The 17,772-nt window shown below is 54.7% G+C and overlaps 1 protein-coding gene across 6 annotated transcripts in view; it reads left to right on the top strand.

Moving 5' to 3' along the window:
- Nucleotides 1-15,142, top strand: part of ULK1 (unc-51 like autophagy activating kinase 1) — a 69,694-nt gene extending 54,552 nt beyond the window's left edge. For 3 of the 6 annotated variants that reach the window (XM_082065867.1, XM_082065865.1, XM_082065868.1), the window contains exons 19-29: nt 762-845; nt 1,361-1,623; nt 2,251-2,435; nt 3,222-3,337; nt 3,898-4,041; nt 6,240-6,427; nt 8,009-8,187; nt 8,316-8,434; nt 10,448-10,605; nt 10,804-10,939; nt 11,572-15,142. In XM_082065867.1, the coding sequence (XP_081921993.1) occupies nt 762-845; nt 1,361-1,623; nt 2,251-2,435; nt 3,222-3,337; nt 3,898-4,041; nt 6,240-6,427; nt 8,009-8,187; nt 8,316-8,434; nt 10,448-10,605; nt 10,804-10,939; nt 11,572-11,627 (1,628 nt within the window). In that variant the 3' untranslated portion in view covers nt 11,628-15,142. The remainder of the gene's footprint in view (nt 1-761; nt 846-1,360; nt 1,624-2,250; nt 2,436-3,221; nt 3,338-3,897; nt 4,042-6,239; nt 6,428-8,008; nt 8,188-8,315; nt 8,435-10,447; nt 10,606-10,803; nt 10,940-11,571) is intronic. The other 3 variants (XM_082065866.1, XM_082065870.1, XM_082065869.1) reach the window with 3 other exon arrangements.
- Nucleotides 15,143-17,772: the final 2,630 nt, after the last annotated feature.

The raw sequence follows: 17,772 nt of genomic DNA, 5'->3' as shown, positions 1-17,772 counted from the left end.
AATGACCAGCTGTAGCTGCCAGGTAATAGGGAATTCAGACGCTTGTGTTCTCCCATGGCTCTTCTCAATAGATTATTTGACAAGTGTTTTTTGGCCTCAGTAAGGAGAGGAAAATACCTATTAGTCCCAGGAGAGGCAAGCTTTGGTTTGGTGCCTGCTTCAAACATTTTGCTGCCCTCCGAAGAGGATTTCTGTAAGTGCAAAGTATCTTCTTACTGGCTCAGGCTGGGATGTGAAAAAATGTGAGCCCATTGTTGTCAGAGCAAAATCCCGACCGGCCGTGGAAGGGCTTGAACTTCTCTGTTCACACTGAAAAGCAGCTGTCTGAGTATCTGGCAGCCTGATCCAGGTGCTAACAAGCAATTCAAGTGGAAAAGGGATAAGAAAAACCCCAGTGTGCAACTGATGCAATCTGCTGTTTTCTATAAAAGAACAGATTCCAATGTAACTAGCTATTCTGTATCCCTTGTGTCTCCGATCCTGTATTTATTAGTCTCTGCTGGTGGGGGAATGCAGAATATTCATATTCTATTCCTCTAAATTAATATCACTGCAAAGTCAGACTAAAATTGGCTAAACTAATATGAGACAGCTTTGTTTCTTCCTTTTAGAGGAGTTGTTGATCCTTTCACAGCACAGCTAGGGCTGAGAAGATGGGAGAGATAACCAGCATCTTTCTGTAAAACAGATGATGTATAGTGTTGTTATTGCCAATGGAAACTTAATAGTGAATAAACTTTTTTTATTGTGTTCTCTCCAAGTTGGAACAATCCCAGAGCAGCCCAGCCAGGCTGTTATCCCCTCTGCTCTGGGAGCAGAAGTGAGGAGCCGGATTCCTGTTGCTGGTGCGTTGGTCCTTATCTCATTATTCCTGTGGCAAAGGCCAGACCTGTAGTCTCAGGGTGTTCAAGGTTGGATATGGTCCTTCAGCAGCTTCTCCTGATGCTCAGCCAGCAGGATTTCTGTGTGCTGGTCGGGGTCAATCCATTCACATCCCACCGGTCAGCCTCTTCCAGTGCTGACAGACCCTGTGTCACGGAAACTCTAATTTGAGACTTGGGAGTTAATGAATGAAAGAAAAGCATCTCAAAAGCTCCAACTCCCCTGTTGCTGCTGAACTCTGACAGTCAGGGTCCCTTTCTCTGCAAGGGCTGCAGTGAGGAGAGAAGCTGTGCTCCCGTGTCCCTGCTGCGCCCGCTTGTCCTCCTGCAGAGTCACAGCCCCACCGGGCCTGGCAGCCTGCGGTGCTGGTCAGAGTCCCACCCTTAGCCACCACATGCTGTAGCAGTGGACCCAGGGGTCAGGCTGGCGTTTTGTGGCAGAACCAGACCATGATGTGGTTTGTCTCTGGGCCCTGCAGGTTCCTCGGCGCCCGAACACTCTCCCCGAGGGATGGGCTCGCGGCTCCACAGTGCTCCCAACCTGTCGGATCTGCACTCCTGCCGGCAGAAGATCACCAAGCAGCACTCGGACCCGCTGGTTGCTCAGCTGGGTCACGGCGCGGGCAGCCAGCCCCTGCAGATCCACGGCCTGCAGCACTGCCGCCAGCTGCGCTCCTCGCCCAAGCTGTCCGAGTTCATGCAGAGAAGCCCCCTGCCCACGATCATGGGCTCCCCTACCAAGGTGGGTCGAGGAGTCTGCTTTGGGGCTTCTCACGGCTCGATGTTCTGGGCTGTTTGAGGATGAATCGCTGCGTGATCAGATAACTCTGGCCTGGATTTGTCTCTGCTCGTTCGCTTTTCTTCAAGGGCTGTGTAGTGATCTGTGTGAAATGGGGTAGTGTCCTACTTCTTAGCGGGCAGCTCTCACTTGGCAGCAGCGCTCGGTGTCGGGGCAGAGCGCAGGGTTTTGGGAGGTGGTGGGGAGGAGCAGAAGCGCGTTAGTGGCCCGCGGTGCCGGGGCTGGTTTGCACACCGCGGCTCGGCTGGTGACGCGTGCGCGTCCCGAAGGAATCCCCAGCGGGGCGGGCGGACGGTGAGGCAGGTGACAGCCCTGGTGTCTGCGACGCTGGCGCCGTGACAGCGCTTCCTCTGCTTCTTTTAGGCTGCTACAAACTTCCAGTGGAGTTTGTCCTTTCAGTTTAGTCGTTCTGGGGTTGGGCGCAAGTAACTGTGTAGGGTGGGATTTCTCCCTCTTTATTTCAGGCAGATTGTTAATCATGTGATCTAATTTTAATAAACAGATGGGGGGGTGAGGGGAACGTTCCTCCTTCACTTTAACGACAGATCTCTGTTTTTTTGTTCTCCATAGGCTGTGTCCCCCTTTGAGTTTCCCAAAACCCCAAGTTCCCAGAATCTGCTCACCCTCCTGGCCCATCAGGGGGTCATGATGACTCCGACACGGAACAAGACCTTGCCAGATCTGAAGGAGATGGGTCATTTCCACTGCCAGCAAACTGGCTTGGGATTGAGGCCTGTGGAAGAGGTCAAGGGCAGGTGAGCTTCACGCAGTGGTGCTTTGTTTCTAAAACGGGACAAATGGGGCGAATTTCAAACTCCAGTTAACATTTAAGTTGTAACATAGATAACTGCAGAATGCTTGCAGATGCTGCTAGCACCCTTGGGTTACAAGCACATATGATGCAGATTTTTAAAGTCCTCCCCTACAGGGCTGGGCCACGGCCTAGATTTTTATAAAATAAAAGATGGTTTGCAGTTTCACACGGTGTTTAGTGTCAAGGGTTTCATCAAGTGGGGATCAAGGATTTGGTTATTAGGCCAGACTCCCTGCAATTATGCAGATGCCTGTTTTCTTTGTAGCGCCTGTGCCTGTCGTGGCTGAGAGCGTGTTGCGGGTGTGCTGGCTGTGAAACAGTGGGCACCGGCCTTCAGAGCAGAGATCAGAGGGATCGCAGATACCAAGTCACTGAGGTGTTAGTGTTCAGTTTTTCCAACATGCCTCTTTGCAGATTTCTGCAGTGACATGGGGGACTCCTCTGTTATTAACTTCTGTATCGTCTGCCAAAGAAAAATTGTGTTAGAATAATGCTGGAGTCAGTGCTTGCATTACTGCACTTAGTCATGGTAGTTGTTTGCTTTCTGCAAGTAGCAGGAGGTGCTTCAGACGCTCTGTTGAAAGAGGAAGAGAGGTTATTCAGCTCCAGACTGTTTGCCGCGTAGTGCTAAGTGGTTGTGGACCAGGAATGACACAAACTGGAGTAGAATTTAGTGAAACCTTGCACCTGTTAACTTTCTGCATCATGGTATTTGGCCTCTTTTTAGATCTCTGAGCACGGGCCGGCTCACTGACCTGCTCCTGAAGGCAGCGTTTGGGGCACAGATCTCGGAAGCTGGCAGCAACGACAGCCTCAACAACGAGAAGCCCATGGAGATCGCAGGTGGGTGGGGGGGCCGGGCAGATCTGGCAGGGTGTCCTGGGCTGGGTGCGTGGTTTGCCTGAGTGCCTCCTGCTCTCCTGGTGGCTTTTGGCGAAGGAGGTGACTGCCGCGTGTGAGGAGTGCGATGGTGTCTGCTTTCTTTGTGGAGTGCTCGAGGGTCTGTGGGCTGCGCGTGCTGTGTAACTGCTGGCTAGCGGTGTGATTTCGTAGGCAGGGCTTCCTCTCTCGACCCCTTCTGAATGCGATAACTTGTGGAAGTGGAAACTTTTCTGCCAGGCGGTTGGAATACGAATGGCTCTTCGAGGGTGGGTGTCCCTGGGCTCGCAGGTTGGGAAGCACGGAGGGAGAACAGCTGCAGCAATGCCGGACGCTGCCCAGGCGCGTCCCGCGGCCCGTGCCGGCCCGGCCTGGTCCCAGCGGTGCCTCCCAAGGGACGCTGGCCCGTGCTGGTCACCACTGCCTCCCGGACGGTCTGCAGAGCACCAGCTGCTGGGTGAGGCACACCGTGCTCGAGTAACCTTCCTGTAATGCCAGTCTGCACCTTTCAACTGTCTCCCCAGCTCCCTCAGGTGCTTACGGAGGGACCCTGCACTCTGGTGCCCGGGCTGGGGGCTCTGCCAGCCCATCCCCAGTGATTTTTACTGTCGGATCCCCTCCCAGTGGAACAACCCCCCCACAGACCACGAGGACCAGGATGTTTTCAGGTAAAGGGCTGATACCTGCCTGTTCCAGTGGGAGTGCCCGGGGGCAGAGCGATGTGTTGGATTCCTGGTGGTGGCTCAGAGCACAGCCCACAGCTCAGCTGCTCCAAGTGCCTTTGAGATCCTCACGCTGGCTCCTGCCAACCCCCGGTATTGCTGAAAACTGTCGCACTGGCACAAGGACTCATGCCATATACTGGTTTTCCAGTGCTGGAAGAGTGAGGCAAACTTCATTTACTTCATTTCTCTCTGCTTCAGGAATAACGCTGCAGCTGTTCATAAACCCACTGTTGCTTAGAGGTCAACAAACGTAAAGATTGTGTTGTGTTCTGATGGTTTTCCCTGTGGGTTTTGGATGAGCTATAAAACGTGAGCGTGACCATCCGTGCCCAAGAATTTCAGTGCACAAGTACCCTTAGGAAAGGGCCAGGATGGCTCTGTATGCAAAATTATTAGTGGTGTCACTTGTGCTCTGAGCTGCTGAAGTGGGAAACGGGGAAACGCGCTCCTGCTTGGCAGACCCGTCTCTTAAGCCGCCAGCGCCCTGGTCTGCTCAGCCAGCAGCTGACGCTGTGGTAATCGGCCCTTTTGGGATCGTGCGTCTGGGAGCTGGAGTCTGTGTTCAGTTTAAAAAAATATTTGGACACTTTTATTTGCATTTTTGGCTTGTTTGGGTTCTTGCCTTGGCTGCTCCTCATCTGAATGCGGTCCACGCTGGTGGTGTTCATCACTGCAGGGAGGGGTTGGATGTAACCATGAATAAGCTGCTTGACTGGGATGGGGGGACTCATGGGCTGGGTTCCTGGGCATGGCTTGGGTTTCCATCGTAAATAAAACTGCTCACATCCTTGATCATCTGGAAACCTGGGACCATAATCCTTTCTTTGTCTTTTCTATTTAGAGGGTAAAGCTCTGTAGGGCCAGGACTTGTATGAAGTGTCTGACAGGCCTGTAGCACAATGGGGTTGCTGTCCTGGCTGCAGCCCATGGCTGAAATGTTATGAATAGAGGATGCAGACTTCCCGTGTTGCTTCTGTGGGGATAATAGCGGTTTGGAAGCAAATCCCAGCACTGGTTTTCAGTGGGTCGATATCTGGATCCTTAAGGGTCTGCCGAACAGTCCAGATCTCAGGTGGGACACCTGGAAGAGAAGGCAGCTGAACAGTGAACCTGCATCACGGCTGCGGGGCTGGGTGAGCGCAGTCAAACCACGCTGCTCCACAAGCTCTGTTTGTTGGGTCTGTGCAGTAACTCCTGATGTTCTAGTTAATGCACACGGTTAATGGTGAAAAGGGGAGCTTTGCAAGCTAAAACTGCACCCCAAGTGCCTGGGCAAGCCATGAGTGAGATCACTTGGCAGATATAAAGGCAGAGCCATTTCATGAGCCATCATAACAACTTCTGCAAACAGCCTCTTGGAATTACGGGGTATCTAGAATGTGCTATTGTCGGTCCTTTCCTCTCTCTGGAAGATGTGGGATGAATACCCTGAGACACAAACTGCTTTTGAAGGGCTCGTTTTATAAGCAGTGTGCCTCTTAGGGTGGGTTCAGTGGTTGAGAAAGGGAAAAGATGACGGCGAGGGCGTCGTCTGATGGACACTGTGCTTCAGGGTCCCCTGGATCATGAGATTACAGTCTCGACTCAGCTGAACTCACTCCCGCCCAGCCCCCTGCTTCTAAAGAGAGGAAGCAGAAGCGCAGGGCACGTAATGGAAAGCCCTCCTGGTTTGCATTTAAGTGCTTGATGTTTGAAAACCCTGATAAAAGCCTCTCTTATCAGAGATGTTCATTCAGTGATAGTGTGAAAACCGGGGAAGCAGCGTTCTGATCCGTGATGGGGACATGGCTGTGGTGCTGTGTGATATCAGTCAGCCCAAGATATTGGGGCAGGATTCAGAAAGGGTTTGGACAAAAAAAAAAGAAAAAGAAAAAAAGATGCGTCTGAATTCTCCATAAACGACAAACACTCTGGAAGGTGCGTTAAATCTGCTCGAGCTTGTAGGCTGGTCTACCTGAGCCACCAAGGAGCTCATGTTGGGGAGCGCTTATTCTGCACGAGTCCTTGCGTCTTCCTCCCAAGTACATGTTACTGCTCCTGTCAGATCCAGGATCCTACAGGATCGTCCCCTCTGCTGGGCGAGGAACACCTAGCCTAATATTAACATCTTCAGTAATTCCTTTGCCTGTTTTTCTTCTCAGTAGGGTCTTCCAGCTCTCTCAGTTCTGGAGGCTCGTTCACCGGCAGGCACCTGGCAGTGGGAACTGGTGGGGATGCGGTGGAAGGTCCCTCGAGTCTCCGGTACGTGTTTGCTGATCCCATCACCGCCAACCTGGAAGGTGCTGTGACGTTTGAGGCACCAGAGCTGCCCGAGGAGACGCTCATGGAGGTGGGTACATCCCAGGGGCTTGTCGGGGGGAATGAAAGTGAAGCAAATCCAGAGGTGAGACGGCTCCACGTTTGCAGCCGAGGAGGGGGGTTGCTTCCGAAGGTGGTGGAAACTGGCTTGGAGACAGCCAGGCCAGCGCAGCACCCAGAAAGCCCAGGGCATGTTCAGCACAGTGACTTTTGAGCCAGTTACCAACCCGTTTAGGCCATGAGACAGCCCATGACCGGGGTTAAAATTCACCATTTCCAAAGCTGCACTCACAGGTGGGAAATATCAGTTACCTGGTGCATTCTGTATTAACAGCTTCTGAAGAAAAACTGGCTGCTTTGGGCCTTTTCTAAAAGGCTCAACATTAGTAATAGCTGCCTTGAGAGCATGAGAAGATAGTGTAGCAAACAAGTGCCTGCACTGGGGGGTCGGGCAGGGGTACGGCCCCTGCTGAAAGGTCTGAAAAAGAGTAAACCTGGCAGCTCTGTGCCCAACGGGGGCGGCGACACCGCAGTCTGCACCGCGAGACCTGGACCAGGTTGTGGAGCCGAAAGGCCGCCAGGCACAGCGACTGCTCCTGGAGCCGAGATGCGTTTGAGATGTGGGTCAGGCTGCCCGTTGGCAGCGGAGCTGGAGGCAGGTCGGTCACGGTTCCGGTCTGTGACACCTCCCTGGGGCTGGGGAAGGCTCTTTGTGTCTGAATTCTGCTGGTGTTGCTAAAAACCTCTAGATAGCCACAGAGATATGGGTACGTTTTTCTAAGGATGTGGGTTTGCTCTTCTACTTCAGAGTTTATTTAGCTCAATTTTTTTGTCTATTATGCGTTGAATTGCGTTTGTTTGCTTAATTACCTGCAGAGCCAGAGTGCTGGGTCTTTCAGCACTGATGTGGTCACAGTAGTAGTGAGTTTAACTGAGCATCCTCGCCTCTGTGAGGTCCCAGGAGTGTGGGGCACTGCCAGCGGCACCACATGGGACACTGCTCTGAAGTGTCCTAGGAACTAGCAGCTTGATCTTGTTAACACCACCCACTTCAGCTTCCCATATCTGTAATGAATCTTTAGGGTTTGGTCACCATTTCTGCTGAGCACAATAATCCATTTGCATGTCACAAAACCTTCACAGCATATTCCAAGAGCCCTTTGTGCTCTGCAGAGTTGGCCATTGAAAATCCATGCCCGTGTCAGTGTTGTCCCAAGCACGGCTGCGGCGCGGACCAGAGCTGGGCCCGTGCTGCACATGGTCTCTCCCGGTTCCTCACTGACTTGTGAAGAGCCCCGCGGAGCGGGACTGCTCCTTGGGAAGGGGACGTGGAATTTCGGAGCAAGTCTCAGCAGCTTCTCCAGGGAGCCGCCTGGGAATTCCTGGCCCGGTGCTGTCACTTGCTGGTGTTACTGGGGCGGAGGAACTGGTGCGGTGTGCGAGCTGGGCGCTGAGTTGGGCTGCCCCTGCCCAGAGCGGAGGTGTTGGGGCGGTTTGGGGGCCCAGTGTTGTGTCTGTTAGCTGGGAAGAGTTGCTGGCGCAGCTGCAGGCGAGCAGCCCTCCCCGGCACGCCAGCTTTCTCTGTCTAACCCCCTTGGTGTCCCTTTGACAGCAAGAGCACACGGACATCCTGCGCAGCCTCCGCTTCACGCTGGCCTTTGTCCACTACGTGATGGAGATCGCTGCCCTGAAAGGCAGCTCCAGCGAGATGAGCAGCTCGGTGGCGTCCGAGTACCAGCTGCAGGAGAGCGTGGTGGCCGACCAGATCAGCCTGCTCAGCCGGGAGTGGAGGTGAGCACTGAGCCGCTCCCCGGCGGCTGCCGCCCCCTCCAGCCCACGTACCGGGGTGCGCTGAGTCCTTCGGGACGCTTCCCGCTGTGCTGTCCAGCTCCTCACATTGCAATCTTCTTTCTTTGCAGCTATGCAGAGCAGCTCGTGCTGTATCTGAAAGTAGCGGAGCTCCTGTCCTCGGGGCTGCAGATGGCCATAGAGCAGATCAAAGCTGGCAAGCTGTGCCTCTCCTCCACCGTCAAGCAAGGTAAGAGCCTGCTGGGCACCGACACACAGGGCTCCCCGGAATGGGAGGTTTGGAAGTGCTGCAGAGGGTATGGAGGGGGGTGAATGAGTGTGAACCCCATCACTGTGCCCACTGGTTTATTTCTTGTTGCCCCCTGGCATTAGGAGGAATGTTCCTCTCTTCACGTTGACTTTAGGTCTCAGCACTCCTGCTCATACCCCTGTGAGAATCTCCAGAACTAATTAGTGAGAGGGGAATGTATCTTATCTTAATCCTTGTGCAGCTCTGTCTCAGGTGCTTATTTGTACTTGACGTAAGCCCAGCTTAATTACACAGTGCATGTCCTAGGAAGTGCTTACTCGGCAGATGGAGACCTGGCTTGGCAGTGAGGACTTTTCAAGTGAAACAAAAACACAGGAAGTAAAATACTGATAATGCTGGAGTCACTTCTTTGTTGGTGTTACAGCCTCACACCTGCCGCTGGCTGGTGATGTGAGCTGCCTGTGATTCGGTGATTAGAAAAAACAGTTTAAAAACTACCATTGTAGTGCTACTGAGGGAGCTTTTTGAAGCGCTTGAAGTACTTGACCCACCAGCCGCCTTCCCCAAGAGCTAAATACAGTGAGCACACATAGATTGTAGCAGGCAGCATGGAGCTAGATGCATGGCTCCTCCTATGTGTTCAGGCTAACGGGAGACTTGTCATAACCCGGATCAATTACTCTTTTCAGGGCAGATTGTAACTTGTAGGTTTGTAGTGTGATATGTCATTCAGTGTGGAGGAGCAGGGCAAGGCCTCTTATTTCTCTCCGCACAAAACACTGCTCCCTGGAGGCTTTTCAGGGCACAGCAAGGGCACGAGGATTTCAAAGGTACTTGTGTCCCCTGTACTTGGAAGAGCAGGGGAGCAGGACAGGACGCTGCCCACAGCCGTGTCCTCTTTCTGCTGATAACCTGGGCCCAGCTCAGAGCTGGGACTGAATTTCACGGAGGAGGGTATTGCTGTGTTTGTGTGCTGTTTGCTTTTTGTTTTTTAAGTGGACTCTCTTCTGGAGTTTTTCTTTTCACCCTCCTAATGTCACCCATGAGATCTGGGTTCGCACTCCTCAGATTTGTTCTAAGCAAGGAAGATCTGGTGGTCTGGCCCCGACAGGGGTAGTTTTTGTCCCTCGGTGCTTTTTTCCGATGAAGAGTCACAGCCTTTCTCCCCAAAGCCGCTCTCTTCTCTGGCTTTCTGCTCCTATCTCTGCCCAGGAAGACCAGGTTTAGTTGTAAGGCCTGGCTGTCACGTGAGCTTGTCCCTCTGCATCATAGCCGAGAGAGGCTGGTTCATGGAATGGGTTCATTTGCTTCTCCCAGCAGCAAATTGTGCAGCGTGGGTATTTTCAAATGCGCACGTAGCAGTTACCACGGTTGTGTTTGGTACTTGGTGCAGATAGTGCCCTGCAGCTGGGGACGCTCAAGCCTGTGGCATCACTTGCTGGTTTGGATTGTTATTTAATTCCTTGGAATCCTATTTTATTCCTGATTCTCTGCCCCGTGACCTTCCCGTCCGAGCTGCTGTGGTTCAGGGCAGGCGGTGGCCGTTCGCAGCTGCCCGTGTCCTTTCTTTCCGGGACAGCAGAGTCCCGGGAGAGAGATTCCGTTGCTGAGTCAGTGCTGCTCGTCCCCACCCACACGCAGGTCACGTACTTCATGGCACGTTGTCAGCGGCGAGTGACAGCAGCTTTCTGTGTGTCCCGTCTGCCGCTGCTGGGGCAAAGTGCGCTCTGCTCCCGGCAGCTGAGGGAGGGGAGAACAGCCCTGGCCTCGGGTACCCCGGCCTGCGGTGGGCGCACCTGCAGGCTGAGACCTGCTGGGGGTGGCAGGGAGGACAAAGACCCTGTTTGTGCAACGAGTACTTTCCTGCAGGTCTTTTGTCTTTAACAAGACCCTTTGTCTTGAAGTTGCTCGCTTGGGGTCCTGTGCGTGGAGACTGGGAGGCACAGAGAGCACTGGAAGCAGCACCTGAAGTGTTTCTGTCCTTTACTCTAGTTGTGAAGAAGCTGAATGAGCTTTATAAATCCAGCGTGTCGTCCTGCCACTGCCTCAACATGAGGCTCCAGAGGTTCTTCTTGGACAAACAGAAACTCATGGATCGGATCAACAGCATCACCGCAGAGAAGCTCATCTTCAGCTACGCTGTGCAAATGGTAATAACCACGGAGCAGGGGCAGCGCAGAGCGGTGCTGGGCATTGACGCTTCCTGCTGGAGGCCTCAGCAGGTGCTTTGCTCCTGGTGCTGGCTCTGGAGGCTGCGGGAGGGAGGCGTTTGTGCAGCTGAGGGGCAGCGCTGGGAACGCTGAGGCTGGTCTGCCAGGAACATCTTGGCACGGGGTCATTTTCCACAGGTACAGTCTGCGGCGCTGGATGAGATGTTCCACCACAGAGAGGACTGCGCACAGAGGTACCACAAGGCTCTGCTGCTGATGGAGGGGCTCCTGAACATCATCACCGAACAGGGGGACATAGAAAACATCAATAAATGTGAGTGTTCCGGGACTTCTTTTTCTCCCACTAGAACGTGTGTTTTTGCAGCTGCATGGATCAGAAATTTCAGTACCCAGCGTCCTTTTTTTCCTTTGCCTGCATCTTGGTGGACATGGCAGAGGGGAGTGAATTCCACCAAACGCGGAGCTGTTGAGAGAGCCCGGGGCTCGGGCGCTGGGGCTCGGGCGCTGGGGCTCGGGCGCTGGGGCTCGGGCGCTGGCCGTGCTGGGCCGGGTCTCTGAGGCGGGAGCTGTGACAAACGGCACTGGAGACCCGGAGTCACCGTGCCTGCTGCCAGTGGCTGCTCCGATAACCAGAAGTGAATCAATTGTCCCCAGTGGATGGTGGTTCCTTATAACATCTTGATACCTCTGTCAGAACTGCTGCCTCCTGCCTTTCACTGTTGTACCTCCAGTTACTCAACCCTTGGGCCTGTCCCTTCCCAGCACGGTGTTTGCAGGTCCTCACCTGCTCTAAATTGGTGTGCGGTCACGATTCTCAAAGGGCTGCTTAGATTTGATGAAGTTCTGCCTTTTTCTTTTTTCCTTTTTCAATCCCTAGCGTGTTTTGGCAGCCTTTATATGGCCAGGGAAATGAGAAGCTGATTTCTTGTGTTTTCTGTCTCCCAGGTAAGCTGTGCATCGAGCGCAGGCTGTCAGCTCTGCTCTCGGGGTTCTGCGCCTGAGTCCCGCCTTGTTCCTCACGCCCCTCGCCCCAGCCCATCTGTTTCCCGCTCTGTGCTGGGAAGCGGTTCTGGCAGTGGGAGGCCCGGAGGAGGCACCGCTCCATCTTTTGTATTCTGACATTTTGGGAAGTTGTTCCACAGACTTGGATTCCTTCGCGGGGATGTGTGACTGCAGCAGCACGGATGCTTCCCCGGGTGGAGACGCAGCCGATGTGGAAAGGGTGAAGGATAAAGTCTGCTTCTTCCCAGCACTTTGAAGGATAAGATTGCTGCCTATCCCTCTTGCTTACGAACAGGGTATTCCAGTGCTGTGTCCATTGCAGGCGATGGATGTGCTGAAACTGCTGGCTTCAGTTCGTGTCGGAGGGTGTCGCGCAGAAATCAAGGCCAGTTTGTGTACTTTTCCCTACCCAGCTGGGAGCCGGGTGTCCTCAAGCTTCCCGGCAGCCGCAGGCTCCCTCCTCTCCCTCCTCACACGTTCATGCCTTGGAGTCCTCACACCGAGGAGGGAACCTGCTCCCTTTCCCCGAGCATTGCTGGAGCAGCCCCGGCGGCGGAGGACGCGCTGCCGTGGGACGGGGCGTCTCCCGCGGGACCGTGGGCGAACGCGCGGGCAGAGACTGAGCACGGAGACGGGAGCGCGGCAGAAGCGTCACGCTCCTGTCTTTGCAAGAAGCCAAACCGATCCGTTCCGCGGTGGTCCGAGCGCGGCGCAGCGCGGGCTGTGCGCACGGCGGCCCAGGGGCGCCCGGCTGCCCGCCGGCGGCTCTGGGCTCCGAACCCCTTTCCTGGACCCCCCAACCCTGAACACTAGCTTTGTGAATCAAAGGAGCACTTTACACACTATGGGAACTTGGAGAAGTTGACTTTGCATCACACAACAACCCAGGAACATCACGACTGTTAGGAATGCTGTTCCTTTTATTCCTTTCCTTGCTTCCTGGTTGTTTCATTGCACTACGTGTGTGCGTATATTGATATGTATTCCTACGGGCGAATATGTATTGATATGGTTTGTGTGTAACTGTATGTGTTTAACTGTACTGTAGCTGTGCGTGTGAGGCACAAGGCTCTACGGAGCCCGTGCTGCCCTCCCACACCGGGCAGAGCTGACTTGCGGTCTGGCAGTACCACAACTTGAGTTTTTTATTTAAATGTTCTTTTAAGGACGGTCGATACAAAGCTCCGTGCTTTTTAAGAGCTCAAGAACAGGTGTTAAGATCCTACACACACTTACAATTGGAAATGCATTTTTTTTTTTTTTAAGAAGTTTTATTTGCTGCTTCATTTTGTTTTTTATAAAGAAATCTCGTAGTGTTCAGTTGTATGTTCAGCATTTCCTTCAAGGAGACTCTGTGGCCAAGTGAGACTGTGGTGCGAGTGCTGGAGCTGTGGCTGAGGCCTCGGGCGCTGCGTGCGAGCAGAGCTGGCTCCGTTCCGTCCGTCTGCGTGCGCGGGTGTGTGTCCTATTTATCAGAGTCGTCGCAGTATTTCGTTAGCGCTGGGCAGAAAAGGATCTTTGAAAGCAACTCGGAACCTCAGGCTTTGTTTTTGGGATCTAAAAATACTTTGCACGCGGTGGTTAAGTCCTCATTGCTTGTTATCTCTCGATATTGGCACATTCAGTGGTTTCAGGAGCAAGTTAATTGACCTTGGAGGTGGCAGCAGCTTTGGCAACGTGGGTGTTTCTGGTCCCAGAGCAGAAATGCCGATCAAGAAATCTAAAACTATTTCACATTGCCACAACCAGGGGAGTTCAAGTGTAGCTTCACAAATGCTGGGGTGACGGGCTGCGCTCCATGGTGGGTGCAGCTCCTGCGGCTCCTGCGGCTCCTGCGCCTGGTTGTGCTGCTGGAGAAATTAAAGTTAAAACATCTAAAAAAGACAAAAACAACCATTCGCCCCCCAGGGTGTGGCCAGAGGTGCCGAGGAGGCTCAGAGCGCTTCCCAAAGGCTGAGCGGCTCTGCACAGGAGAGGCGGCAGGAACGCGCTCAGCCAGGACTAACTCTGGCTCTGCAGCACGGCCACTGCTGCACGCTGAGCCAGGACTAACTCTGGCTCTGCAGCACAGCCGCTGCAGCGCGCTAAGCCAGGACTAACTCTGGCTCTGCAGCACAGCCGCTGCTGCGCGCTAAGCCAGGACTAACTCTGGCTCTGCAGCACGGCCGCTGCTGCGCGCTAAGCCAGGACTAACTCTGGCTCTGCAGCACGGCCGCTGCTGCGCGCTAAGCCAGGACTAACTCTGGCTCTGCAGCACGGCCGCTGCTGCACGCTGAGCCAGGACTAACTCTGGCTCTGCAGCACGGCCACTGCTGCACGCTGAGCCAGGACTAACTCTGGCTCTGCAGCACGGCCACTGCTGCACGCTGAGCCAGGACTAACTCTGGCTCTGCAGCACGGCCGCTGCCGCACGCTAAGCCAGGACTAACTCTGGCTCTGCAGCACGGCCGCTGCTGCGCGCTGAGCCAGGGCTAACTCTGGCTCTGCAGCACGGCCGCTGCCGCGCGCTAAGCCAGGACTAACTCTGGCTCTGCAGCACAGCCGCTGCAGCGCGCTAAGCCAGGGCTAACTCTGGCTCTGCAGCACGGCCGCTGCTGCGCGCTAAGCCAGGGCTAACTCTGGCTCTGCAGCACGGCCGCTGCTGCTCACCCCAAACCTGTGGGTCCCTCCTGCCCCACGGCCGGGGGCTCCAGCGCGGGGTCCCCGGTGTGGGGGGGTCGGCTCGGCACCCACCTCCCCGCTGGGCTGTGTTACTTGAATGTACCAAAACTGTTCATATTTGATGTATACAAGTATATATTGCTCCAAAAAATTTTGGTTTACAGACCTGCAAGCGATGTATGTTTGTGTATATACGTACAAGAATATGTGTGTGTACGTGTACAGATACACACGCGAACACAAATGTATATGTGTGTTTTCTCTCAATACTTGAAACTTAGCCACTGTGCTTGAATTATAAAATAAAAGAAAAAAAAAAAAAGAAGAAAAAAGTAAAAAACCCCATACATACAAAAAAAAAGGGGGGGAAGCAATCAGCCAGGTGACTCATTTTGCCATCACTTTGGTGACTTTCATTTTTTATCTAATTGCATGTAGCGTGAATCCAACTTTTTTTTGTGAAAAATATTTATTGCTTTGTAGACAATAAGGTATGAAAAAAAACAAAAAAAAGGAAAAAAAAGACCCCAAAAACCAACGGCAAGCAGTGCTGAGGTTGCCAGGGCAGTGCCGTGCCGTGCAGTGCCGTGCAGTGCCGTGCAGTGCCGTCCGCCTGCTGGCGCCACGGCCCCGTCCCCGTTGCAGCGTTTGTGTCTGGCGTCTGTAATAGATTTCAAGAAACCTCAGTCTAATAAACACGTACCTTCAGGTTTGTGAGAGTGTATGATGATGTTCTTTACGAGGTAATGCTTGATACTTTGTCAACATTTTTTATTTGTGTTTTGTGTGACTTTTTTTGGCTTTAAATTGTACATCACTGATTTAAGAAAATAAAGTTTATTTGAAATTGTTAGTGGCCCGTTTTCAGTACTTTATAATTCAAGTCAGTGCGGTATCTGAGTACGGTATTTAACATGTTTGGTTCCACCAGCCCTTTCTCTTGCCCACGGAGCGATGCAGAAGGTCTGAGTGGGGCAGATGGTCCAGCAGGGATGCTGAGGGCTGGTCCAGCGGGGATGCTGAGCGCTGGTCCAGCGGGGATGCTGAGCGCTGGTGCAGCGGGGATGCTGAGCGCTGGTGCAGCGGGGATGCTGAGGGCTGGTCCAGCGGGGATGCTGAGCGCTGGTCCAGCGGGGATGCTGAGCGCTGGTCCAGCGGGGATGCTGAGCGCTGGTGCAGCGGGGATGCTGAGCGCTGGTCCAGCGGGGATGCTGAGCGCTGGTGCAGCGGGGATGCTGAGCGCTGGTCCAGCGGGGCTGCTGAGCGCTGGTCCAGCGGGGATGCTGAGCGCTGGTCCAGCGGGGATGCTGAGCGCTGGTGCAGCGGGGATGCTGAGGGCTGGTCCAGCGGGGATGCTGAGCGCTGGTCCAGCGGGGATGCTGAGCGCTGGTCCAGCGGGGATGCTGAGCGCCGGTCCAGCGGGGATGCTGAGCGCCGGTCCAGCGGGGATGCTGAGCACTTGTCCAGCGGGGATGCTGAGCACTTGTCCAGCGGGGATGCTGAGCTGGTCCTGCCTGTGGTGCGGGACAGGGAGCTGCAGCCCCTGCTGTGCCTGAATCCGGATATTCCAGGACGAGAAGCTGAGCTCTGTGTCTGGGGCCTGAGAAAGGTCCTGAATTGATCAGTCCGGCCCTTCCACTCTTGCAGGAACTCGAGCAGCAGCGCTGTAATCGTTCAGGAGCCGAACACCGTAACTCCAGCGAACACTTCCCGCAGCTCCGCTCGCTGGACCGTGCACGTTGTTGGCTGAGCATCCCTGGGACAGCCCTGCCCGCCAGCCTGGGTGATCCAGCACCACCCCACACCCTCACTGGAGCGTATTGGTGTTTTGTAAGAAAATACCCCGTTTCAAAACCTTAATTTACCACGAGCTGGCATTGTTTTTCCTTGCTCAGCCCTATTTATAACTGTGTCTCTCCCAGGCTGTGTTCTCTCCGTGAGAACAGCCCTGCCCAGGGACGCCGGGCTCCAAACGGCTGGTGACGCCACTCGGGGACACTCGAGTCCCTTCCCGGGTTGTCCCACGCTCAGCGGCGTCAGCGGTGGCGACAAAGACGAGAAGCTGCACCTCAACATGGGACAACACCGCGGTGGTTCAACCGCGGCGAGACCCCCGGAGCCCTTGGGAAGCTGCTCAGAGCAAAATAATCCAAGTGCTGGTGTTGCTTCAAGCCTGGCAGCTCAGCACACTGGGATCTTTGGGGTTCGGTGGGGGTTTTCTTTGGTTGTTTTTTATGTTTGGGGTTTATTTTGGGTTTGGATTTTGTTTTCAACGTGCCAAGCCCACCTTTTGCGAAAAACCTTGTGTTGTCCCCTGCAGCGTGGGACTGTGGTAAAGAACATCTATGTACACGCAGGTCTCTGACGCTGGGGGTAAGACGCGCATGAAGAAGGTTAAAGGTTCAGGTGGAGAACCTGTATCTGAACCAAAGCTGGAGCAGCGTGTCGCATGGGCCGAGGACACTGCTGGGGCCGGGGACACTGCTGGGGCCGGGGACACTGCTGGGGCCGGGGACACTGCTGGGGCCGGGGACACTGCTGGGGCCAGGGACACTGCTGGGCCGGGGACTCTCGTGGGCTGGAAGCGCTCGCTGAGAGGACTTAACAGAGATAAACTATCTCGTATAAAGTGCTAAACCGTGGGGTCCGGGCAGTTTAAAAGCACCAGTGAAAACTGCACAGCCTTCTGGATGTTGACTGTGATGTGATGTTACTGTTGATTTGGGGAAAAAAACAAACCTGAGCAACTCTCCCAGGGCATTTGGCTTCATTCCGCCTGTTATGTTTAGTTGTCGGTAAGTACATCAGCACAAACGCGGTTGTTGGTAAGAAACCGCGCTCGTTCAGCTCTGAGCGATCAGCGGCGGCTCCGGTGACAGCGCGAGCGCGGCAGCGGGTGGGCGCGCGCTGAGCCGCGGCCGTGCGGGCGGACACTGCGGGCCCGGTTTCCCGCGCTCTCACGGCTGTCGCGCGGGCGGGCGGACACGGCGGGCCCGGTTTCCCGCGCTCTCACGGCTGTCGCGCGGGCGGGCGGACACTGCGGGCCCGGTTTCCCGCGCTCTCACGGCTGTCGCGCGGGCGGGGGCCCGTTCGGGGCGCGTTTCAGCTGCGGCCCGCGGGGATTTGTCCAAATTTATTCCCGTAGATGCAGCGGGGACGGCAGCGCCGCTCCGGGGTGAGGAGCGGGACACCGACCGCCCCGGGACGGTTCTGTTCTAAAACAGCACTTTGAGGGACAATGGAGGCGGAACCGCTCCACCCCGCTCCAACCGGCGGGGCTTCCAGTGCCTTCAGAAAACACGTTAAACAACGAGTGTCTAAGAACGAGCTCAGGCAAATAATGACTCGGGTTCCTGCCCTTCCTGTGGACAGAGGGGGCTCTGGGGACCCCGTGGAGCTGGACGCACCCCGGGCCCGGCTGTGCCCACAACCCCGCTCGGATCACAAGCGAGGAGGTTCCGCTCCCGAATGAAGCCGCTCCCG

Source organism: Streptopelia decaocto (assembly GCF_964273445.1).
Source record: "Streptopelia decaocto genome assembly, chromosome: 15".
NCBI classification, from domain to species: domain Eukaryota; kingdom Metazoa; phylum Chordata; class Aves; order Columbiformes; family Columbidae; genus Streptopelia; species Streptopelia decaocto.
This window is presented reverse-complemented; position numbering and strand designations above follow the sequence as displayed.